At 41.9% G+C, this 25605-nt stretch overlaps 4 protein-coding genes across 5 annotated transcripts in view; 2 read left to right on the forward strand and 2 right to left on the reverse strand.

Moving 5' to 3' along the window:
• Nucleotides 1-3395: 3395 nt before the first annotated feature.
• On the reverse strand, nucleotides 3396-7742 carry smg8 (SMG8 nonsense mediated mRNA decay factor; the record flags this gene model as incomplete). Of its 2 annotated transcripts, none has more annotated exons than XM_080549844.1 (6): nucleotides 3396-3611; nucleotides 3889-4758; nucleotides 5207-5352; nucleotides 5623-6701; nucleotides 7052-7325; nucleotides 7565-7742. In XM_080549844.1, the coding sequence occupies 6 exons, from the start codon at nucleotides 7740-7742 to the stop codon at nucleotides 3396-3398; spliced, it is 2763 nt and encodes a 920-aa protein (XP_080405970.1). The 2 variants fall into 2 exon arrangements, with proteins under 2 accessions (XP_080405970.1, XP_080405969.1); XM_080549843.1 differs by having other exon boundaries at nucleotides 7052-7334.
• A 1901-nt stretch (nucleotides 7743-9643) lies between these two features.
• prr11 (proline rich 11) lies at nucleotides 9644-17086 on the reverse strand (the record flags this gene model as incomplete). The annotated part of the gene is made up of 6 exons (XM_080549491.1): nucleotides 9644-9712; nucleotides 9839-9932; nucleotides 11228-11287; nucleotides 11684-11796; nucleotides 12052-12153; nucleotides 16958-17086. 6 exons carry the CDS (start codon nucleotides 17084-17086, stop codon nucleotides 9644-9646), a joined length of 567 nt encoding a protein of 188 aa, XP_080405617.1.
• A 1446-nt stretch (nucleotides 17087-18532) lies between these two features.
• On the forward strand, nucleotides 18533-21272 carry styxl1 (serine/threonine/tyrosine interacting-like 1; the record flags this gene model as incomplete). The annotated part of the gene is made up of 8 exons (XM_080549853.1): nucleotides 18533-18666; nucleotides 18865-18926; nucleotides 19070-19169; nucleotides 19398-19531; nucleotides 19642-19787; nucleotides 20253-20350; nucleotides 20473-20585; nucleotides 21141-21272. Exons 1-8 carry the CDS (start codon nucleotides 18564-18566, stop codon nucleotides 21270-21272), a joined length of 888 nt encoding a protein of 295 aa, XP_080405979.1. The 5' UTR covers nucleotides 18533-18563.
• Nucleotides 21273-23222: 1950 nt separating this feature from the next.
• The window catches only part of tmem120aa (transmembrane protein 120Aa), a 14296-nt gene continuing 11913 nt past the window's right edge, over nucleotides 23223-25605 (forward strand). The window contains exon 1 of the mRNA XM_080549846.1: nucleotides 23223-23373. Coding sequence (XP_080405972.1) covers nucleotides 23296-23373 — 78 coding nt within the window. The 5' untranslated portion in view covers nucleotides 23223-23295. The remainder of the gene's footprint in view (nucleotides 23374-25605) is intronic.

The raw sequence follows: 25605 nt of genomic DNA on the forward strand, positions 1-25605 counted from the left end.
CAATGGTCTAACAAGGCAAACCTTCAGACAGACACTGGCGGCGTTCGTAAATTCGCTCGGAGAGCGTCGGAGCGTCCACGTGACTGCCTCTCGTCCAATCAAATGACTTGGTTCCATTATGACGTTGAACCCAGTGTGCGCTCCGGCGAATTTACGAACGCGGCCACTGTTGTTACATTGTTGCAGTAAACAATTGCCAACATCTCGTGAGCTTAGAATGATAAGGTTCTATCTCCGTTTAGAATGATAAGGTTCTATCTCCGTTTAGAATGATAAGGTTCTATCTCCGTTTAGGGCAGTTCAGAGATATTGAGCGTCAAAGTTTTTACATTCCATTATGTTCTGTGAGATGGAACCTTTGTATTTTATGAATTACTAACTCACACAGGCATTAATATACACCTAATGGATCAGATTATGTAAAAAACTAAATTTTGACAAAAATGGAGATAGAACCTTATAATTCTAACGTAGCGAATTGCCAACATCTTGCAAGCATGATGACGCATCAAGCATGTCATCCGCAGTTAACATGACATAAGAAGGACAAGAGATTGACAACATCGGACAGATAGTCAGGTTGTCAACACTCTTAACAGGCTCAGTTCGCCAAACAATGTCATAATAAATACTCAAGCTTCTCTTTGGCGACTTCCCCCTTGGGTAACGCGCATGCGCCACAGCAGTGTTGGGATGCTTACGGGGGGGGGGGGGGTTCCATCAACGTCGCTAAAGGAAAATCTAGGCTTATTTTGCTAAGTCTCGCGAGACTTCTCAAAATAACCCTGGGCTTTTCTGATAAGTCTCGCGGGATTTACCAAAAATAAACCTACATTTTTCGTCGCGACGTTGATGGAATACCCCCCAGTGCAGCTGTGGTGCAAAATACGCCACTGCCAACTTTGGGAACGATGTGTGAACCAGCGCACCTAATGCCCACTGCGGACATCCATCCCACTAAACAAAAGAAACTCGCATGTAATACAATGCGTATCAGTAAGAAAAACGTATTCAGAATTTTCATCAAATTGTTAGAATTCTCATCATAAACTTTCAGAGCCAAACGCAGTTTAGTTCTCCAATAACAATAACAATTACAAACCATTCCCCCCAATTACCTTTGGATAAAGAAAATCACTATTAGCCCCTTTGTCCTCCGTAGATTGGAACTTTATGCGTGGCAGATCCTTCTCAGTCCATTTGGAGATGTGGTTCTATGCGTTGACTTCAATGCCCGAGCAGGAGAGCAGATCCATCGGATACTGTAACGCACCACTTGAGTTGATGTTATTGCGCAAAGACAGTACCACGTCTGGCGGCAGAGCGACAGTCAAGCTAACCAATCAGTGTAACATTACGGCATAGCAACACTCTGCTCATTGGTCACTGATTGCGAGGGCTGACCAATCGTCGCTCGCAGTGCAGAAAGAAGCGCTCTCTACTGTTTTGAGGACGTTTAGGTAGGGAACCACAACAGCCGGTGTCGTGTCAGTTATGGGTTTCCATATCAGATAGTGTTCCCCCTCTATTAATTGTGATTTTAGGAGATATCGAAGGCCAAAGTTAATTGGTGATGGCTTACTTACATGTCAATATTGCCTTCCAAGTGTTTTCATGCATTTTATATAATATTTCCAACATAATGATTTAATCCAGAATATTCATTGATATTAACCTGGTGTCAATTTATTTAACACCAAAATGAATCAAAATGTTTGACTTTAAGGATAAAAGGTTACAGATGCAATCAATAATATGGTATCTGCAAGAATCAGCAACATCCAACTGAATGAGAAATATGCATATCTGGAATACATCATTATATTCATATAGTCGATCATAAATGCATGGGAATATCAGTTATATTATTTACAAAAATGTGACGAACAAGGATATAACATGACTGACAATCAATACTAAAGTTGTAAATAATACTTATTGCAAAAGTTGAGTAATATAACATTAATATTCATGGTATTATCATTAACTGTAATTAGTCATCATTAATCGGGAACACTAACTGACATGACACCAGTCACGAGCCGAACCAATATTGCACTTTTAAAAACATAAATTCAATGGAACTAATTGAATTGACATTCTAATGAACAAACTACGTAAATGCAATTGTCCATGACGTTGAAATATGATTAGGTTCATGATGAGGCTATTTGCACCATTACATAATTTTAATAATGTTCTAGACCGACTACAGGCCTACCATAATTGATTATTATTCAAATAAACAGCATAAAAAGGCTCAAGTGTTTACATTAATGACTGTGCCTTTATGCAGAGCAAGACAATGTTTTAATAAAAATAGATAATCAGTAATCTGGCATTTAACTGCATAAAAAGATGATGATTTATTTTCCAAATCAAATTCTTGTCACTCAGTTTGGGGGCCATGCTGAGACTTTTCTAGTTCCTTTATAGAAGGTACAACGTGGCTAACAGCGACATCTACTGGCTAAATGCTGCCCATTTGCATGCCAATACAGCAGACTCATTCTTCAAATCAAATAAAAGTTTATTTATCAAATACATATAATTAAGCCGTAGACAATGCAATCAAATGCTTAGGGTAACAACAACTGAACAATGCAGCAAACAACCATACACAATGCAGTACAATATAATAATAATAATAATGATAATAATAATAATAAAAGATGGCATGGTGTATAGCAGCAATGTTGGGCAATAGCAACTGTAGTAGCATAGAAGTGCAAATATGCAATGTCATTTGAGAATGAAAACCTGATGTACCTGTATAGTTCCTAACCATAAGCCTTGACCGCTGTATGGGTGTGGTGTGACCATGTCACAAGTCTTCAGTGATGTGGACACAGAGGAACTTGAAGCTGAACAAGCATTGAATGACGATTTAAATAAATATGTAACACAACACTAAAATTCCCATGTATTTCAGTAATAGTGTTTTACTGGCATGTGAGCTCAAGAAAAGTAAAGTGAATTAGTGCTGGGCCAGAACTAATGCCTGCACACCTGGTAGATCTCTAGGATAGAAGTTGGAGTAATACGATTGTATTTACACCAGTTTGCACAGTATCAGTAAATAAATCTGACACAAAAGGACAGTCGATTAGATACTTTTTATTCTCTCCTTAGTGAGGAACACAGTATAAAGACACCATGAACAAAGAAACAAAGATCTGTAAACACGGTCTATATTTCACCATTTCAAGACCACTGATTTCTGTTTGGGACAAATCCCTTATTCTTTATCAACGTGGTTCATAATCGATTTAATTCAGTCAAACTCAATCGAGTTCATTGAGGAATCGCCACAGAAACAGGATGAAACAATAGACAAGACTACCAGATTATAGTCTGATTTACTTGAAGCCTGGTGGTGGTGGTATGAAGTGGCTTTACTGTGGTGGTGGTGGGTTGGCCGTGTTGGCACGCAGGATCCCCCGGAGGACTTTGTAACTGGCTAGGGGCTGGTTCTCTTTAGGGGGGTAGCACGGGCCCCGGTCTGTGACATAGGAGTAGGGGAAGCGGAGCACCCAGAGGCCGTCGGAGGGCAGCACCAGCTCTGTCTGCTCCGGGTGGAACGCCGGGCAGGGAGGAGGGCCGTGCTGCACCTGAGGTAGAGATGGAAAAGGCTAGTTTGGTCAAATGGACCCAAAATTGAGCTTGACAGCATGTTGTGACTATTCTCAGTTCAGCTATTATTGTACCACAACTTTTATGGCTAGAGTGATCAGCAGGATCAGCATTCTATTATTGTACCACAACTGTTATGGCTAGAGTGATCAGCAGGATCATCATTCCTCCCATGTTGTCAAGAGTGGGAAACAAAACCCCCGTAAGGAAACATTCAAAGACATTTTAAATAAAGCTGAAGAGAGAATAGCTTACCTGTGGGTTTAGAGTAATCTCCAGGGGGGCGTCGGGTACTACGATGAACAGCCGTGTCAGCTGGGCGTAGTGTGGCTTCAGCCCGCGGCCCTGGGCGGGGGACGGTATGTACAGGGGCATGTCGGCGTTCAGAGCCCTGGTAGCCGACTCCTTGGCCCCTCCGGGCCCCGACACCTTCACCACCTTCTCAGGCCCGGAGCTGAAGAAACGGCGCCCCCTACTGTCCTCGTACTCGAACCCCACAAAGGCACGGGCCACGTCGTCTCGCCTACGCCCCCCCCGGGCCAGTCCGCCCGCGCTCCCCCTCTTCCCCGCCAGGGCTTTGTTGGGGGCCGGCCAAGAAGACGGCCCCCCGTCCAGGGGATCGGCCAATCCCACTTCCTCCTCAGAGCGGGAGCGGATCACTACGTCCCAGGGCAGGAGGAAGGAGGAGCCAGGGAGGAAGCCCGGCTGCTCCAGGCCCGTATGACAGTTGTAGAGCTTGGCCGGGCCCAGTTTCACCAGGGACCAGCTGGAGAACTTGGGCAGCAGACCCTTGGGGCAGCCTGAGTGGACCATGCCGGGGAGGTACTCTACAGTGGAGGGCTGGCGATCCACCAGGCTGGGTCTCTTCTCTTGGCCCTCAGTGGCACCATCCCCGAAGGGCCCCAGGCTGTCAGTGGACTGGCCCAGGCTGAGGGCAAGGCTGAGGCTGGTCCTGTCCGCTGGAGTGTGGGTGGTGGGGTCCTTCAGTGTCTCCGTCTCCTCTGGTTCTGCCACCTCAGAAGGCCTTGGTGCTTCGTCGCAGGCTGGTGCTGGGTCCGGGGTGCTCGGCTGGAAGACGGGGAAGTTGATCCTCTCCAGTTTCGCGCAGCATTTCTCCTCCAGCATCTGTGGGGGATATTTATTTATAGAGAGAGAGAAATAAATGTGTGTGTATATAAAGAGAGAGAAATAAATGTGTGTGTGTATATACACACACACACACACACACAATTATTGGCACCCCTGGTAAAAAAAAAGTGTAAAAAGGGTTATAACATCCCACCTTTAATTGAAGTCATGAATGAAGTAAATGTATTCAGAGAAAAAAATAATCTGTCATCAAGAAGTAATTATTTCTAACAAAACCATGTGTGCCTCAGCCTTACCCTTGTGGCCTCAGTGGTCGTTAGCGGTCAATTGTTGATTTAATAGAACACTGACCTGATAATAGAACACTGACCTGATAATAGAATACTGACCTGATAATAGAACACTGACCTGATAATAGAACACTGACCTGATAATAGAACACTGACCTGATAATAGAACACTGACCTGATAATAGAACACTGACCTGATAATAGTCATAATTGGCAGCCTGGATGTCAAAGGGGTCCTCACGCGGGGCTTGTTTACGGCCACAGTTGCAGGAGCTCGTGGAGCGCCCCCTGCTGTTGTGATTGAGGATAGGCGGGTTGTGGTCCATCTCTGGCTTTTCACCTGCAAAGAGAACCACAACAAAATGTTCAGGTTATCATATACATACACACACACATTGAACCACTATAAGGCTCTCCTGCACTCAACAGTGTAACCCTAACCCCACACTGTGCATCTGTGTTTTAAACTTAATGACACCAAAGCCAGAGGCAAATCACTAGTTATGGCCATAATGACAATAAAGTCCATTCATTCATAATGAATAACTGATGCTAGCAGTAACCATGGTTACAGTGCCATTTCACCTGTGGGGTAAGTGAGCCATCTTACCTGGCTGTGGCAGCAGGTGAAACTTGTGCACACAGTGCTGGTCCGTGAGGCTGCGTTCTTCACACAGCTGATGTCCGTTACTCCAGAACGTGTAGCAGTCCTCGTGGAGCTGCAAGGCGTACCGCTGAAAAGCCACGCCACGCGCGTGCTGGCTGTAGACCCGAAGTGCTTGAGTCAGTTGGTTCTTGTGTACCGTGGTGGTGTAATTATGGGGAAGGTTAGACTGGTAGGCACTGTGTGCCAGGGGCAGGGCTTTCAGGCACCGGTTCTCAGAGAACTTTGCGTCTGCGTCCAGAAAACCCTCCATCACCTTTAGTTGACTCTGCACTTTGACGGCCAACTCTGCCGTCTCTTCCTCCGTGTTGGTGATCATGACCTGGTACAGTTTGAGAGCGACGTGTGCCCATTTAGAGTAGGTGGGCAGCTCGAAATGGGAAGGCTGTGGATTGCGACCCACACTGTCGTCAAAGCCTTTCTTGGTCAAGACCAGCTCAACGTGCTGCCATAGGAACTCCTTCAGAGTGCAGTCCACCAATTGCCCACCTGATGTCAGGCTGCTGCTTTCTACTGTAAAGGAGGGTGGTCTTGCTGCACGGCGCATCTGTGTATAGTGCCTTGGTCCAGACAGTGGAGTGTTTGTGTCGTTTTCCCACAGGGTGCAGTTGGAACGTAGTTGTCCGAGCAGGGCAGCCACCGGGTCCTCCTCTGGCCCGGGCACCACATAGACAAACGCCTGGTTGGCGGGTACAGTGAACAAGCAATTGCTGCTTTGGTTGGTGAGGACTCTGCTCTTCCGAAAAATGCGATATATCTGGTCCTCCAAGGCGTGTTGAAGGCGTCGTCGTGGAGAGTGCTTTTTGGGCTTGTCGTGGTTCCCTCCTCCGGACGTGTCTGTGGCGTTTCCACTGGAACCAGAACCACTGACTCTCAGAGCTCCGTTCATCTGGAACACGAAGAGCAGGCGGGGGGGGCAGGGCCGGCAGTTCACCTTCCACTCTTTGGAGATGCTGGAGTCTTTGACGGCAGCGCGCAGCAGGGGCAGAGCTTTCTGGCGGAGCGCGTCCAGCGCACGGAACAACCTGCAGGGTATATACAGAAATCTTGAGGTTACCGGTAATTTCAATACCTTTCTAAGACTTTTTAAAGACCTCACGCCACTTCGAGCTGTAACTGTTTACATCAGTGACACCCTTTAACTTAACTTAACCATCTTTGTTTTTTAAGAAAACTAATAAATTCACGAACTTTTACTAAAAGGTTTTTAGGACTCAAACTCTTTGGACGTCTAATTCAGAAAAAGACATACAAAATTCAAGACCTCATAAAATCGTGAGAAACTTTTTAATACTTATTAAGGGTCTTGATTTCCCCCAAAATTGATTTATCAACTTTTAATACTTTTCAAGACACCTGAATAGGAGACCCTGACCTGTCGTAGGTGACGTCGAAGGAGGAGGTGGGGTGCACCAGGAGCAGGACATGGCACAGAGAGAAGAGGTACAGCAGGTGCAGACAGTGTTGCTTATCCGCCCCCTTCCAGAACTCGTGCGCGTCGGAGTGACCGATCCCCGCGCTCAGAGACTCACACGCACGGAGGAGCTGCCGGTTGTCACAGATGGAGGTGAGCACCAGGTACAACACGCGGGTCTCCTGGCTGTAGTAAGCCTGGATCAGACTTCCACCGTTTAGGATGTCTGTCTCGTCTAGACCCCCTTATATTTATGAAAAAAATATAATTATACATTTATAATTATGAATTATGATAATTGTAATTTTATAATTAATAATATAATTTTATAATTAATTCATTATAATAATAATTATTAATTAATAATAATTATTAATTAATAATAATTTTATTAAATAATTCCTGGTTATATTATTTATTATACAATTATAATTATTATATAATTATGAATTATTATGAAATATATATTCTCACCGGAGAGAGGGAAGAGGTGCTTGTCCGCCAGCGTGTTGATCAGGAGCTCTTTGGGCGACCCGGGCTGCATGGCGCTTTTACCGAATATCCCCAGAACACAGAGGCCCTCGTCTTTGTACAGCGCGTCTTCGATCACCTCCGATTGAAGGAGCGACCCTACACTTACGGGCAAGGCCATGTTGTTAACACCCCGATAAAAAAACACGGGGAAAGAATTTGTGCGGCGCACAAGATCAACTTCCGGGACGGCGAGTACAATGTATCGTGTAGAAACAACCAAGGAACTCTTTCTGCCGTGACGTCACATCCACCACAACCATTCACCTCTTAAAACAGCCATCTAAACATAATTATGATACTGATACTCAGAGCTCAAATTACCACACACTGCTTTATTAAGAACTCTGTAGCAGCTGATCATTTTTTAATAATGAACAAAAATAGTGTAAAAAAAAAACGGAAGTTGGGGATTTCGCATGTTTATGGCTGTGTTCAAAATGGCATACTAGCATACTCAATGGCTGTGTTCGAAATGGCATACTAGCATACTCAATGAGTATATACTGCATATCATCACTCATCATTTTGATTAGATGGAAATTGACGACGACGATCAGTGAAACAGGGTTTTGCTGACTTTTGCCATCCATTTAATAACCTTGTAATTGATATAAGAGAATAGACTATCGTGTAATTTAGCTATTGCAAGAAACTATTGCAAAACAAAATAGTAAGTTATATTGTTATGAGCCTAAAATGTGTTGTGTGTCTGTTTTTCACCAATATAGAGTGGTTGTACCATGTCAGTGACCTTCCTGATTCCTGATGTCAAAATGATATGAAAAAGTGGGTTAATTTGTCTTTGTAGGTTGTCTGGTTCAGGAGTTATGAAAATCTGTTTCCCCCATGAGACATTAGTTGACCTTGGCAACATGAAGAAATCTTAACTAGACACCATTAGGGTCTTAAAAAACAGGTTACAATTTTTTTTTTCATTCAGGTACATATTCCTCCTACTAACTACTAGACTATAGCTGTTAATCAACGAGAGATGGCTTTGAAAATAGCATGCTAAACATGACGATTGAACAATAACAAAGGAAAGTGAAAATAAAAAATCTGTCTGACATCCATAATATCAATCAATACCATTCTAACTAGTTCAAACACAATGCCAGCCTAAAAGAATGCAAATGTGTGAGGGCATTATACACATTATTTATGTATTTTTTATTATAAAGAACAATTTTATTATAAAGCACAACAGTGGTTAGGAAACTTTGCATGCAATGCATAGAAAATGTAAACCCTTTTTGGTCATGCAATGTAAACTTGTTTGAAACAGGAACAGATACAATCACGTTTTTCAAAACATGAAATGGCTATCAAGTGCAATAGGCCCCTCCCTCAACGAGGGCGAATCAGAACTGGCAACTGCCTTCCTTATTAACATGCCCTGTACTCACCAGGGTACTAGTCCCACACAGAAATGATGCAAGTCACTCGGTTCAAGTTACTCATCATAGATTTCCGACAAATCTCCTGATAATAAAATCTGCTAACCAATGTGAAGCACGGCTGAGGGCCAATCCCAATTCACCCCTACGTCTTCGTTTTCACCGCTACGTATTCGTTTTGCACGTTCACATTTAATACAGTATCTCTGAAGCAGCAGTGGGTTTAAATAATCCTATATTGCATAATATACTGTAGTAGGGCCAGTCATCAAGAAAAATCAAAATCAATATAATCTGATGAATGAAAATGACTCTTTTGAATCTGCTTGGTTGAGATCTTTAGTGTCCATTCTAAAAAGTGGTCCATGCATAGAATTAGAATGGACATTTCAATCCTATAGGTCCAACACATAACAACAGTATTATCTGTTCATCCATCATCACCCTGAGTAACCAATTTATCAGTAGTTGCAAGCGTAATAAAAGTAGCATTTGGTCACTTGTTTAAGCCATAGCTTACAAAACAACATTGCGGCATTTCTTTAACATGGTGAAAGCCTTTAACTTCTTACACTTAAACTTCTTTGGCCTCAATCGTCTGCCATGTATACTTCAAAACGTCTCAGTTTTGATCATCAAATCTCCAATCGACATTATTTGATTTTGGAGAGGGTCCTCTCGGTAAGGCACTCTGAGGAGGGAACACAGCAAGGAACTGGTTATAAACAGGTTAGACCATTACGCCTTACATACAGTAACATGTGTTACATACATGTGTTCTGTGAAATTGTGGTCCATTGTGGATTGAGTGACATACTTGGAACTTGCGTCGCAGAGCCTGAGTCATGATGGGGGTGAGGCCAGTGCCTGTCTCAACGTTCTCCTTATCAAGTGGAGTGCCACCTGGACTCCTGCAGTTTGGAGAGAATCAGACAGGGAGTTACAATCATAAAAGGGAAAACTATTGTCATTGGAGAGGTTGAGATGTCAAACATTGCACATCTCATATTCACGTAAAGCTCACTTTGACTTGAATACAAGTTAAACAAATGGTACCACATATTATGCCCTTTAACTCTGCCTTATTTAAATTTTTGGCATTTAGCAGAAGCCTTATTCCAAAGCGACTTACTATCAATACATTTGACTAATTCGTCGTGATAGAAGAATGTTTTTTTTTTTTATAGATACTGGAGAAACAGTACAAGGGGGGCAGTAGAAGTCTTAGAAGACAAAGTATAGGGGAAAAGCAGGTGTCTCAGGAGACGCAGTGCTGGGGGGTAGTAGATGTCTCAGGAGGAGCTGTTAAAGTGTAGGTAGCCTGAAGAGATGGGTCTTCAGTCTCCGGCGGAAGATTTGTAGTGACGCTGCAGTGATCGGGCAACGCGACTGCCAGTGCCGTGTTGGCGTAGAGGTGGTGGAGCCAGTCGGTCAGCAGAGGTGGAAGAGCAGAGTGAACGGGCTGAAGTTTGGGGGGTGACCATTGCCTGCAGGTAGGCAGGGGCTGTCCCTTTTGCTGCCTGGTAGGCAAGCAGCAGGTTCTTGAATCTAATGCGAGCTGCTATCAGGAGCCAGTGCAGGGTGCGAAGGAGAGGGGTGACATGAGAAAATTTGGGGAGGTTGAACACCAGATGGGCAGCAGCATTCTGTTGCAGTAATCAAGGCAGGAGATGACAAGTGACTGGGTCAAGAGTTGCGCTGCTTCTCTGGTGAGGAATGGTCGTATCCTTCTGATGTTGTAAAGGAAGAATCTGCAGGAGCGTGCTGTCGCTGCGATGTTCTTCGCACAGGATAGGCGGTTGTTCAGGATCAATCCAAGGTTCTTGGCTATCTGGGAGGGGGTTACAGTAGAGTTCTCCACTGTGATGGAGAAGTCTTGGAGAGGGCTGGGCTGACATCCATGTAGAGATGTCAGCGAGACATGCAGAGACACGTGTTGCCACATGTAGGTGTTGCCATGGAGAGAAGGATCTGGTGATTGACTGTGTCAAAGGCAGCAGATCGGTCCAGGAGGATAAGAACTGAGGAGTGGGAGGAAGCTTGAGCAGAGTGGAGGGCCTCCGTGACAGCAAGGAGAGCAGTCTCAGTGGAGTGCCCAGCCTTTAAGCCAGATTGGTGGGGGTCCAGATGTTCCATCTACCTTATTTTAAGGTAACTCTGGAACATAGGAATAAGGCACTGTTCAGTGTTGACATGTATTACCTACCTGTTGATTCGCACTCTCTTCAGCTGTGTACGAAGATTCATAGGGCCTTTGGTGGGTGATCTAAAGGAGAGATACAAAATGTTAAGACAGTTAGCAATAGTTTCAGGTAGATAGAACATCAACTAATTACTTAATATAAACGATGACCAATAACAACAAATCCTTCAGGGAAAAAATAAGTATTAAAATCTTGAACCCTCTGGAATAGAACCTCTAGTAAACCCTCTAGAATAGAGAGCTCTAGTGTAGTTGTCTTCAATTCTAGTTCTAGGTACCCATAAAGTAAATGCATGTAGACCACATGGGTCCTCAGGACCTGGGGCCTCATTTATAAATGTTGAGTACGCACAAAAGGCGTACGCCACTTTCTAAGCAAACTTTGACAATTGGTTGTGATCTCCTATTAATCACAACAATGGCAGCAGATGATAAAATGGGGAAGGGTGACTGGTTTACCTGCAGAGACTGAGGCGGAGTTTGGGAGGCAGGCTGCCGTGGGGGCGTCTCAGAAGGACTTTCTGCAGGTCTGCTACAGTGACCAAAGGTGCTCGACTCTTGTCAGGAGACCTCTGCAAAAAATACAGACCCATTGCCAGACATTCAGAATAGCTCTAATATTCATGCTATAATACTCCAAAGGAAGAGTTTTTTTCTTGCAATCTAACAATTGAGCAAATAAAACAAGGATTATTATCAAGAAAAACTGTTAGAGAATTGCATCCTGCAACAGCAATGTTACAGGTATGGTCCTATATTGAGCCTTGGTTAATTACGTGTAAACATTACTGGTAAAAAAAGAGCCAGCTGCAATTGTTGCCTCTTACCTTTGCTTTAATACTGTTGGTAACAGTGACTTTTTTTAGTTTGACAGCCAGCAAATCACTGAGGGTCACGGCCTGAAGTCCGTCCTGCTTCTCCTTGGAGCTCTGATGGTTGTAAGATATGTTTTTAAATTAAGTATACTGTAAGAGAGATGATGAGACTGAATACTGATGCTTAATTGGTGATAAAAAGAAACAGTTTAATGTCACATTATTATATATTTTTTTTTATTACAAATGAATCCATAAAACAATTTAAAACTGGCTTTGGAACTCAAATGTATGTGATTTTCCCAAAATCTTAGTAGCTACCACTAAGATCATCTTTCGTCAGTATCCAATCAATTTAAGATGATTAAACAGGAACTCACCCCTGAGCTTTCTCAAAATGTGAGAGTTATTACCTGTGAAGTATCTGAGGCCACTCTCTTTTTGAAGATTAAGGGTTTCAGGACAGTGGTGAATGGAGGGGGAAGAGGAGGAGGAGGAGGAGGAGGAGGAGGAGGGGGTGCTGCAGGAGGTAGGATTGCAGGGAGAGGATCTCCACCGCCTGACGGAAAAGGGTGAGGAGGTAGAGGTGGGGGCATCAGATGGACTGCACTGCCAGCAGCTGTTCCATGGCATCGACATGTGGTCTTAACCCCACCACCTTCTAGCTGAAAGAGACACAGTGGATTGACTGGGTTAGTTAGGTTAGGTACATTGTGTGATCTGTTGATCTGTGTAGCTAAAATAAACAGGATTTTGCGGCTTTAAACTTATGTATAAGTCTATTCATTGATTCACTCGTATACCAAATCAATTTAAATTGAAAGCTGTTGCTTCTCATGTCAAATATTGATATGTGATTAAAATGCGATTAATTTCGATTAATTAATTACAAAGCCTCTAATTAATTCGACTTAAAAATGTAATCGCGTCCCACCTCTAATATAGATATATATTCACATATATACGTATATATATATATATATATATACAGTGTTTCCTCCAGGAATTGTTACAATGGTGGCGGGTGGGCGTGCGGTGAAACGCGCACGCGCGCTCAAAACAACGTTTTTTTTTTTTTTTTTTTCTAATCACAGCCAAAACTAGAGGATGGCCAAAAAAAAGAAAAAATGAATATACAGAATATAAACTTGTGACTGACAGTCACATACACACACAAAGATCATCAGCTATAATATAATACGAAGTAGGCCTACATGAGCACAAAAGCGGCTAACGTTACTGATTAACTGTTTACTGTAGTGCAGAGAGATGGTAGTCGTAGGCGGCGTATCAAATGACAAAGCTAAACGTTTAATGAAGGACATGAACGATTGTCAACAACACACTCAAGCAGTAAATAGAACAGTCTAAACAACTTGGGTACTACGGACGGAACAATAGTCTCAACCTATAGTTCCGTGCGTGAATTATGTCAACCCACCACATTACAGAAGTAAAATCACAGTCAGATGGAGCATTCGGTAAACAGCTGAGTATCAGCTGAGTTAAAGAAAACAAACTCTTACCTTTGATGAGACCCACATGAGCCCTGTTTTCCCGTACTTCTCCCGTGTGTCTCTTATTGTCCAAATGTTCCCTGAATTTTAGCTGCATGTTTTTCCAGCATGTAATTCCGTTGTCAATAAAAAAATCGTCTCCCCTTCTTTTCCCTTGACAATACTGTGTCGTTGCTAAAGTGACGGCACATAAGAATCGTTTTTTGACTTGCAAATGTCTGCTAACGTAGCACTTGAAACTGGCGCCGTTCTCTGGACTGCAGCTGCTCCCGCGTTAGCATTAGCATCCATCTTTTCTTCTCCCTTCTCACCGTCACGAGCTCAAATGACACTTGTCGGCCGATCTAACTCTTAACACTCACTTACAGGACTTCTGACACCATGTCGTGTTATTCTATTAAACATACACGTGAGTCCTTCTGTATTTCAATGTAAGTGTCTTTATTTTAACTCGCTCTGTAAGCTCTACAATACCGGTCTCTTGTTGTCTCGTCGTAACCTGCCCACCTGACCTGGGGGGTATTCCATCAACGTCGCTAAAGGAAAATCCTGGCTTATTTTTGATAACTCTCGCGAGACCTATCAGAATATGCCTGGATATTTGTAAGAACTCTCGCGAGATTTATCAGACTAAACCTGGATTTTCCCTTTAGCGATGTTGATGGAATACCCCCCGGATGTCACTACGGTGGCCTGTACACAATAACAATAATACCACAGTTCACATTTAGACCAATCAGGAGCCCTTGTGTCACGTCGTCAACTGAATGTCATTAATCTGATTTTGGATCAGCGGTTAGAGAGATGGGCGTGGATTTAGGTGCACTTTTAGTCAACATCCATTATAGCGCTGATCTAGGATCAGATATATTTTAATCAGCTAAAATGTTTTTTTTTTTTTTTTTTTTTTTTGTGTGTGACTGAATCAATTCGTGGCGGAGGAAATTCCATCGTGGCGGCCCGCCACCAATAAATGCATGTAGAGGAAACACTGTATATATATATATATATATATATATATATATATATATATCTGCCATATATCATACCTCCACTATGATTGGAAATTAAGTAATGTCCAGTTGTGGAATTATATTTAGCAGTAGTGATATTCAGAGTCTGGGGCAGTTCTTATGCTCTCCCCTGCTGCCTGCTGATGGTGTGTGTTTATCTTGTGGGTCTAACCTGAAGAGTAGACTGCAGGACTCTCATCTCTCGCTGCAGCTCATCCATTTGTTTTTGGAGGGTCTTAATTTCCATGGCATAACCCCGCCAAAAGAACAAGGTATTCATGAATCTATCACACACCTGTAATACAGATGTGAAAATAAAGCATTAGACATGATGCGTCATCACAATATTCTGTTCCTTTGGAAATGGCTTTGCATCCACATTAACAATGTCTTTGATACCATGCAAGAATGCATACTAGGATAAAAAAGATAGCAAATCAGTGTGAATTACTGTCCGATATCCCTCTAGAACCTAATCCTAATAGAAACATACCTGACTTAAGGTTAGGGCAAGTCTGTTCCTCCAAACGTGGCATACACTGCCAACTGCAAGCAGCAGCACTCTGACATCCATTAACGGAGCCCATTTCTTCACATGGGTGTCTTCTATGTGGGTTCCGCTGGTTTGGTTGATCGTGTCACAATGTCCAGGTCCAAACAAACTATACAAACCACAAGAACACCATCCAAGTGTTAAAGTTGCAAAAACCAAAAAGTAGGTTGGGTTAACATAACTGCATCCTGAGAGTGCTAGACATGTTTGCACAAGTTTGGTAGATAGATAGACTTTATTTGTCATTGCTACAGTACAGGTACCAAACAACGAAATTTAGGAGGGGAGGCTCCCCTGGTGTTTAGGAAAGGAAAAAGAAACACATTTTAGAAAAAGCATAGATGCATAAAATCACAAGAAGGTAAGGAGCTGGTTTACATCAATAGAGGCTATGTACACAATCCACTGTACTATACTGCACAGATAGTCAACTAGGGTTGTCATATTTCACAAGAAAGTATTTTTTCACATTATTTTAAAGTGTCACAGTTTGCAGGCTTGAAAATGTACATGTTTGTGCCTCAGCACTAGCTGCCATACAATCCGTCCGGACTGTCCTGGGCCCAGAACTTAGGCCTTTTCTGTGTTCAGGGCCTTGACGGTAGTGATGCAACTGACATTTACAGTGCCCTGTGTAAGTAATGGGACAGTAAAGCATTTGGTTCTACACTCGCTATTTCAGGGTACCAAAAGGGACGGGACGATTGGCTTTACAGGTAATTCTGGTACGGCAGTCCTAAGAGAGGATGTCTAGTATTGATTCTAGGCTTTCGTTTGCCTGCTATTTCTCTGCTATTGGTGTCTGTCAACATGAGGGCCAAAGAGTCGTCAACGAATGTCAGGGAAGCCATGATGAGGCTGAAATATCAGAAGAGAAATACTTCTACTGTAGATGACTGAAGAATGCTCACCACGATTACGAAAACCCCCAAAACAACTGTCCTACAGATCAGGAACACTCTCTAGGAGGTATGTATGTATGTGTCAGAGACTACCATCCGCAGAAGATTTCACCAACAGAACTACAACTCAAGTACCATAGTTGGACTGCATAGGGCACATATAATGGCAGAAACAAACAAGAGGTCAATGACTGAAAAGTTAGATACATTTATAAGTGAGACTAGTGTGCTTTGTCAGATAATGCAACATTTGGCGATTACAAGCATACAACTCCAGGTAATACTGACTCCTGATCCGTGGGAGAGGGTCTACTGACTAACAGATATTCTAGGCAGAAAGAGGCACTACTGGACAGAGCCAGAGGGATGATATAACAGCAGTTGTATACGTTTATGAAATCTGTCAAGAGGACTCACAAAGCCAGTCTAATTGCAAGGAAGATATCTAATTCAATTATTCTGATTAAGATATGTTGTGTAAATCATCAAGTGAAAGGTTGCCCCCAAAGATTCGGGATGATGCGTTTCCTGTCTTGATATTTCAAAAACCTTACAACTTGCTTTGAAAGAATGCTATGAAAACCTACTAAGAGCTGAACAATTGCATCAATCTTCACAGTCTAGAGAAGCTATCTTGCAACTATTTGCATTATATTGATTTGCATGATATTAGTCAACTTCAATACATTGTTGTGTGTGACATAATACAAATGCAGTCCAAATATGGCACTTTACAGGGAGACAGAGAGACAGGGAGACAGAGAGAGAGACAGAGAGACAGGGAGACAGAGAGACAGAGAGAGAGACAGGGAGACAGAGAGACAGAGAGAGAGAGAGAGAGAGACAGAGAGAGAGAGAGACAGAGAGACAGAGAGAGAGACACAGAGAGAGAGACATATGTGCAGTTTATATTGCAGTGTGTTTTACACTCACTCTGTGGTTATTGGTGTGATGGGCTCTTGTGTTGCCAAAGTCCTTCTGCTGGCCACAGCCCACCGCCTGCTGCTGGCCCTCTTCTTCTGGCGCCGCAGAAAAGCTTTGCTTGGTCCCTGTGAATAACATGTCCACATGATGAGGCTCCAATTCGTGACGTTAGAATTAGAAGGTTCTATCTCCCTTTTTGTCAAAATTGAGTTTTTTACATAATCTGATCCATTAGGTGTTTGTTGCCTGTGTGGTGTTATCTTTTAAATGTTGACATTTTTGAGTTAGTAATTCATAAAATACAAAGGTTCCATCTCACAGAACATAATGGAATGTAAAAACTTTGACGCTCAATATCTCTGAACTGCCCTAAACGGAGATAGAACCTTATAATTCTAAACGGAGATAGAACCTTATAATTCTAAACGGAGATAGAACCTTCTCATTCTAAACGGAGATAGAACCTTATCATTCTAAACGGAGATAGAACCTTATCATTCTAAACGGAGATAGAACCTTATCATTCTAAGCTCACGAATTGTTTGGTGCACATCTGACTGTATAGCTGCCAACTAGCATCATGCTAGCTACTAGCTGCCACATTGCTGGTTGCAATGAGTAACATAAACATCTGCATTTGCGGCGCTAGCTAAACCCCTAGATCGTTAGAGTCCAAGTTTATCATGCAGACTTATGGAAAAGTTAGATACATACCCATGCTCCAGCCATAAAATCGTAAAATATTTAATATGTTTTTAAAAGAGAAGTTCCTTAAAACAGTCTTTGGTTTACTGGTGTGGTTTACCAAGCAGATAATTTCAAAATGAGCATCTAAATCACTTTAGCCAATAAGATGATGCGTTACGAACAGCTGGGGGGAACGCGCGTTTGGATAGGCTACTGAAAAGGGCAGGAAACAAACTCACCAACCGCAAATGAGCATTTTCCAACCAATCGCAATATTCGATACTGTGTTCCCAAGCAACATAAGGGGCAGAACTCAAATGAGCTTGGCTAGAAACAGTCAAACATATTTGAGTTGCCTGATTTAAAAGTGGAAGAAATCTCTCTCTCGTTTTCTTAGATAAGTATAGCCTATGACACAGGTAAGTTTCAGTAATAGTTAAAAAAAAATAGCTACTACTAGTCAGAATTACTGGTATTTACCGTAAATAATTAATAATTAATAATAAATAATTTAGCTTCAAACAATATCAGCAATCGATGGCCGAAACGCAAAACCTATTATCTGCGAAATTTACTTTTGGGGGGAAACGAAAAAAAGGCTTCCTTGTTGTCATCATTTAAAGTGAAAACCGCAAATCAGAAAATGTGTAGATAGGAGGTTTTGCGTTTAGGCCATCGCAATGTAGCCTAATTATTTGAGTGAGTCATATCAGAGAAGATTATTTATTGTTTATTGGCGTGCATTAATTATTCATGCATGCAAACTAAAACTTAAATATCCCACCAGATTTGTTTGTGATTTAAATTCCTTCAAATAGTATTCTTCATGTAAAAAAAAAAAAAACGAGGTAATCGATGCATTCAATAGGTGGGGGAGGAACTATTTTAAAACACTTTTTTTTCCAGGTTGTGAGACTTCCTACAATCCATGGCTGGAATGGTTCTGTGTGAGGCCTCTGAACTGTACAACATTCTTAATCAGTACACCCGCCTGTCTAGACTGGCAGAGTTCAACTACCTCTGTTTAATTGGTAAGAGAAAGGTCGGGGCAATCAGAAGTACCGGTAGGCTATTGATTTTAATTTCAGTTCCTCATGATTCAATCATATCCATCCTGTTGACCAACATCAATTCATCAGAATCATGGTGTTCAATTTAGAAGATTGGTTAGGCCTATACGTTTTGTATATCATGCTCATATTATGCTTTTCTTTTCTTTATATCACTAGATGCTCGAGCTAATGGACAGTATAATGCAAGCCATATCATCACTGCCAGAAATGCAAAATGGGTACTTTGTTTACACATAACTCATCCAACTCCAGTTTGAAAATGCCAATGTCAAAAATCATATACTCCAGTCATCTTAACATTTTGGAATGTACATCAGATCTGTAATGCTGATAGATAAGATGTGGCTGTTTTATTCTACAGGACTCAAACGGCACATGTATTATACCTACGGGTGTGGAGGTTGAGAGTATGAGGTATATAGTGGTTTACGACAGCAGCACCAGTTCTTTGCAAGGTTCAGGTGAGTTGAAGATCAACAGCTTGGTAACAGTTTTTGATTACTCTGTTTAATCAAACCAGTTGGGCTAACTTGATGCAATTGTTCAGCTCTTAGTAGGTTTTCATAGCATAACTTCTTAAGAATTAAGAAGTATTTTGGAACAAAAAAGAAACTCATCTTGCACTTAACCTGTTGTATTTGACCAATGATATGAGCCTTTTTTTTAAAGTAGCTTTCTTATGTTTGTAGGATTGGCTATTGAATGCGCTGAGGCTCTAGCAAAAGCAAGCCGCTACCCTGTTCAAATTCTGAAAGGAGGTTTTCAGAGGTTCTCAGCCTTCTATCCTTTCTTTAGAACACAGACACTCCTTTACACCATCAAGGTAACACCTCCCTATCAACCATGGCATCATATGAAACATCAGGCCTTTTTGAGTGAATGCAAACCTGTTATTATGTGATATACAAATGTTTAATGAACATGATATTGTAGGAATTGGAGAGCCTGAGGCCTTATCCAGTGGAGATCTTGCCAGGTCAACTATACATGGGCGATTACGAACAGGCCACCAATTCTCACATCCTTAAAGACCTGAAACTTAGTGCCCTGGTGAATGTCTCTGAAGACAACAGCTACGTGTAATTGAGAGTCTCACATTTGTGACACGGTCTGGTGAAAAGGTTTAAGTGTTGAAGTAAGGATCACTAAATACTTACTTGTAAACAAACGTACGTTTTAGGACGTGTTCAAAAGCAAGGACTGTGTGATCATCTAATTATGTGTAGTTATGTGGTTTTAGCATGTTGATGTTCTATCAGCATGTTGTTATGTGCTAAACATGCAGTTAGATGTTCATGACGATTCTTTTAGCTACTAGCAGCTGTTTTGCGTGTGCTTTGATTTAGAGCGTGTTTCTCCGGTGTTTGGTTTGAGGTGTACCAACATTCAAATAAGCATATTTTCTTCAACTATTTACTGAAAAATGACCTTGCCCTACTTGAGGACGTTTTCACCAGACCCTGTCATTTACTTGTTTAAAAAAGTAAAAGTGCATGTTACTGTGTTGATGATTGTATAAAGATGTATGTATGTTATTAAATTAGGTTTGCAAAAGGAAACTACTCCATCCTTCATATCTGTATGGCAGATTCAGTGGAGGCTGATTTGTACTCCAGTTTTGAGAGGATTTGCACTTTCATTGGTAGGTTTTTGTTTTGTTTAGTCGTTTTAGAATGAAATGTTCAGTGATGGTCAAGATTTTTGCGCCATGTATGTGATCCCTTGAATTGTATAATTTATTTTTCAACCCTGTCCTTATTTTAGACTCCCATCTCAACACTGGATCTGCTGTCTTGATCTTTTCCATGTATGGAATAAGCCGCTGTGGTGCTGTGGCGATGGCTTTTCTTTTGCACCACTTGAAACATACTTTGGCGGCAAGTTCTATTTATTTACTCTTATTCGAATGAATGAATGAATGAATGAATGTCTTTATTGTCATTGCTACAGTACAGGTACCAAACAACGAAATTTAGGAGGGGTGGCTCCCCTGGTGTTAGGAAAGGGAAAAAAAAAACTTTTAGAAAAAAAACACAAGAAGGGAAGGAGCTGGTTTACATAAATAAAGGCTATGTACACTATCCACTATACTATACTGTACAGATAGACGACTAGGGTTGTCATATTGCACATAGTGTTATTGCACATTTATTTAAAGTGTCGCAGTTTGCAGGCTTGACATGTACATATTTGTGCCTCAGCACTACACCTGATTTTTCCAGTCCAGCAGCTGCCATCAATTCCTTAGAATTTGAATTAGAAATAGAATGTGCAGTTCAGAAAGACTGTTGTGATCTAGTGACATGATGACTGGCTGAGTGATGCACAATAAGTGAGCTTTTATCCTTTCTATTACTTCTGTTACAAATGTTTTCTAACCCTACTCCCTTTCTAACACTCCACTGACACTGATGCCACTGTGCTTATTGCAGGAGGCCTGGGAGCATGTTCTGCAATGTAAAACCAATACAAGGCCAAACCGGGGGTTTGTGCAACAGCTCTCTGACTGGGAATTGCACATACTGGGAGCGAGAGTGACTGATATTGCTGAGCCTCGCTACTGAAAATGTATGGTGATTAGTAGAGAAATCATCATGGCCCTAGAATTCCCTTGGATAGTATTCCATCACTGCAAATAAAAATGCATGGATATTTTCCTCCCCCTCCTGCATGTGGGTCCACTTACGACATTATTTTCTTATTTTCCATGGATTTGCTGGTAAAACATCCAAAGAATCATTTGAAATATTTCACTCTTGAGATATTCTCAACATTTAATCACACATTCAGAAATGTGTGGTGTTGATACAGTGGGGGAAATAAGTATTAAACACATCAACATTTTGTCCAGTAAATGTATTTCCAATTAACCTATTCAAGTAAAATTTGACCAGACTTTGGTATTAACTCAAACAATCCAGACAAAAAAAATCTAAACATTAAAGTCCATATGTAAATAAAGTTATGTGTAATAAAGTGGGATGAAATGCCTCAAACACATGGCTAAAACTGCCTTCTTCAGCCTCAGGAATGTTGGCTGTCTCCGACCCACCCAGTCTTTGACTGATGCAGAGATCCTCGTCCGTGCGTTTGTTACCTCCATGCTAGACTACTGCAACACTGTTGTTTTTGGGGCCACCAGCAGAGTCCTCACCAGACTCAGAACTCATGCCTGCCTGCACACACATCACTACAATTCTCCAAAACCTCCACTGACTCCCAGTATGATTCAGGATTCAGTTTAAGATGTTCCTCACCACCTACAAAGCCCTCAACGACATGGCACCCTCCTCCCTCTCTGACCTCCTCCTACAACACACCCCTAACTGCAGTCTCCTGTCAGCTGATGCCAACCTCCTTATCTCTATCACCAGGGCTAAACACCTGACCTGGGGGGACCGGGCCAAACCACATCAAAGTATCCAGCAACACTCTCCTTTGTCAAATGATGTCTCAGTCAAAACCCAGATTTTCAAACTTTTAATCTTTAAATTGTTGTGTTTACTGATTTTGCTTTTGTTTTTATTTATCTATTCTTGTCTTCTCCATGGACCGTAGTGTCTTTGAGTACTGAGAAAATTATACAATACTTCCGATGTATGAAAAGCACAATCACCTATGTTAAACCTTTCAGCAGAAGAAATTGTTGTTTAAAAGCTATAACATAGAGTGGATGACTCAATAACACATTTTATGTATGAAAGTGCAAACCTTTCAGTATGATGTAACTGTAGGGAGCGGGACACAACACAGTGTACACGGTGTCATACAGTACAGGCCAAACGTTTGGACACACCTTCTCATTCAATGCGTTTCCTTTATTTTCATGACTATTTGGTACATTGTAGATTCTCACTGAAGGCATCAAAACTATGAATGAACACATAGGAATTATGTATTTAACAATAATGTGTGAAATAACTCTAAATATGTCTTATATTTTAGATTCCTCAAAGTAGCCACCCTTTGCTTTTTTGTTGTTAATAAAATATATAATAATAATATTAAATATAATATGTGTTAATAATAATATGTTATTATATATATATATATATATATTTAATATCATTATTATATATTTTATTAACAACAACAAAAATATATTTTATTAACAACAAAAAGCAAAGGGTGGCTACTTTGAGGAATCTAAAATATAAGACATATTTAGAGTTATTTCACACTTTTTTGTTAAGTACATCATTCCACATGTGTTCATTCATAGTTTTGATGCCTTCAGTGAGAATCTACAATGTAAATAGTCATGAAAATAAAGGAAACACATTGAAAGAGAAGGTGTGTCCAAACTTTTGGCCTGTACTGTATGTTGAACATGCTTGCTCTACTATAAATACAGAATGCACTGACAGTGACAGAGGCGGTCCTCAATCAGCTGTTCTATTGTTCGGAGGCGTTCATTGGCTCACGCGTGGGCGGGGCAAAACTCCATGGAAATAATCGGGCTACTTTCATTGGTTCAAATAGTTGGGAATAGTGTCGCCGGGGTGACAGGAGGATTGACAACTGTTACTAAACACATTTTGACAGAAGCGTTTTCCCCTCTCTGCCCCACAACGGAATATCAACAATATGTTGTTCAACCCAACTGGTTTAACTGAATGCTTACAGGAATGGGAGGGCCTGGAGAAGGACTATCAACAGATCCAGGTACAGTTTAAGAAAACGTAAAGGTCTGGTCAGCTGGCTGGATGTACAGTGTCTGACACCAGACCAGGAAGCTAATCCAACACCCTAACGCGTGGCTAGCATGTGAAGCTAATAATGGCATGCGAATAATAATACAATACTTATGATATCTCGTGACGTTAGAATTATAAGGTTCTATCTCCATTTTTTTTTTTTTTTACATAATCTGATCCATTAGGTGTTTATTAATGCCTGTGTGGTGTTATTTTTTTAAAATGTTGACATTTTTGAGTTAGTAATTCATAAAATACAAAGGTTCCATCTCACAAAACATAACGGAATGTAAAAACTTTGACGCTCAATATCTCTGAACTGCCCTAAACGGAGATAGAACCGTATCATTCTAAACGGAGATAGAGCCTTATCTAAACTCACGATATGCATGTCACATAGTCAAAAGGTAGCTAGCTAACTAGCTATAACAATATACAATAGTTATGATATCTGTCACACTGATAATATGTCTATCTATCCATCGGCAGCAGTTCTCCAATGTTGCTGTCAGAACCGGCGATCATGTTATCCAACTAACTAACTAGTGCTCATTATTTGCCAGTGCCTATGTCCTTGTCTGACATGAATATGACTACTCTTTCTAGAATATACTAACTAATACTTTACATTTGATGGGAGTAACACATCTATCTTCTCCGGAGTTACACAGTCATATAAACACGTTCAGACAGTCACTGCATTCAGCAGAGTCACCCTGACTCAACAGTAACTGAACTGAAACCAAACCAAGAACATAAGATTCAGATTCTAACAGGCATGTCTTACCATGATGATTTATTCTGACCCTGCTAGTATAAATAGGCTTCTTCCAGCACATTCACAGCAGTCTCTCTCTTCTTTACCAGCCCAAGCTGTTTTCATCAGGAAAAGCACCTTTTATTCTGTTTTACAAATGATACCCTGTTGATTTGGCAGTGTTGTACAGTTAGGGCAACACTTGATACAAGGGGCAATACATCCACTTTGGTCTGGGCAAATGTTACGTTTGGATATGGTGAAACAGGGATATGGTGAAACAGGGATATGGTGAAACAGGGATATGGTGAAACAGGGATATGGTGAAATAGGGATATGGTGAAACAGGGATATGGTGAAACAGGGATATGGTGAAACAGGGATATGGTGAAACAGGGATATGGTGAAATAGCCGACACTTGATAAACCAGTTATTCATTGTGGCAGCTCTACCATGGGTACTTTTGTCTGTCTGTCTGTCTGCCTCTCTGCCTGTTTGTCTGTCTGTCTCTCTTTCTGCCTGTCTGTCTGTCTGCCTGTCTGCCTGTCTGTCTCTCTGTCTGCCTGTCTGCCTGCCTGTCTGTCTGTCTGTCTGCCTGCCTGTCTGTCTGCCTGTCTGTTTGTTTGTCTGCCTGTCTGTCTTTCTGTCTTTCTGTCTTTCTGTCTCTCTGTCTCTCTGTCTGTCTGTTTGTCTGTTTGTCTGTCTGTTTGTCTGTCTGTTTGTCTGCCTGCCTGTCTGTCTCTCTGTCTGCCTGTCTGTCTGCCTGCCTGTCTGTCTCTCTGTCTGCCTGTCTGTCTTTCTGTCTCTCTGTCTCTCTGTCTGTCTGTTTGTCTGTCTGTTTGTCTGCCTGCCTGTCTGTCTCTCTGTCTGCCTGTCTGTCTGCCTGCCTGTTTGTCTGTCTGCCTGCCTGTCTGTCTCTCTGTCTGCCTGTCTGTCTGCCTGCCTGCCTGTCTGTCTCTCTGTCTGTCTGCCTGCCTGTTTGTCTGCCTGCCTGTCTGTCTTTCTGTCTTTCTGTCTTTCTGTCTCTCTGTCTCTCTGTCTGTCTGTCTGTCTGCCTGTCTGTCTGTCTGTTTGTCTCTCTGTCTGCCTGTCTGTCTGTTTGTTTATTTGTCTGCCTGTCTGTCTGCCTGTCTTTCTGCCTGTCTGTTTGTCTGCCTGTCTGTCTTTCTGTCTGCCTGTCTGTCTGTCTGCCTGCCTGTCTGACTGCCTGTCTGTCTGTTTGTCTGTCTGCCTGTCTGTCTGCCTGTCTGTTTGTCTGCCTGCCTGTCTGTCTTTCTGTCTCTGTCTGTCTGTCTGTTTGTCTGCCTGCCTGCCTGCCTGCCTGCCTGTCTGTCTTTCTGTCTCTCTGTCTCTCTGTCTCTCTGTCTGTCTGTCTGCCTGTCTGTCTGTCTGTCTGTCTGTCTGTCTGTCTGTCTGTCTGTCTGTTTGTCTGCCTGCCTGCC

Source organism: Nansenia antarctica, assembly GCF_963989245.1.
Source record: "Nansenia antarctica genome assembly, chromosome: 20".
Lineage (NCBI taxonomy): Eukaryota > Metazoa > Chordata > Actinopteri > Argentiniformes > Microstomatidae > Nansenia > Nansenia antarctica.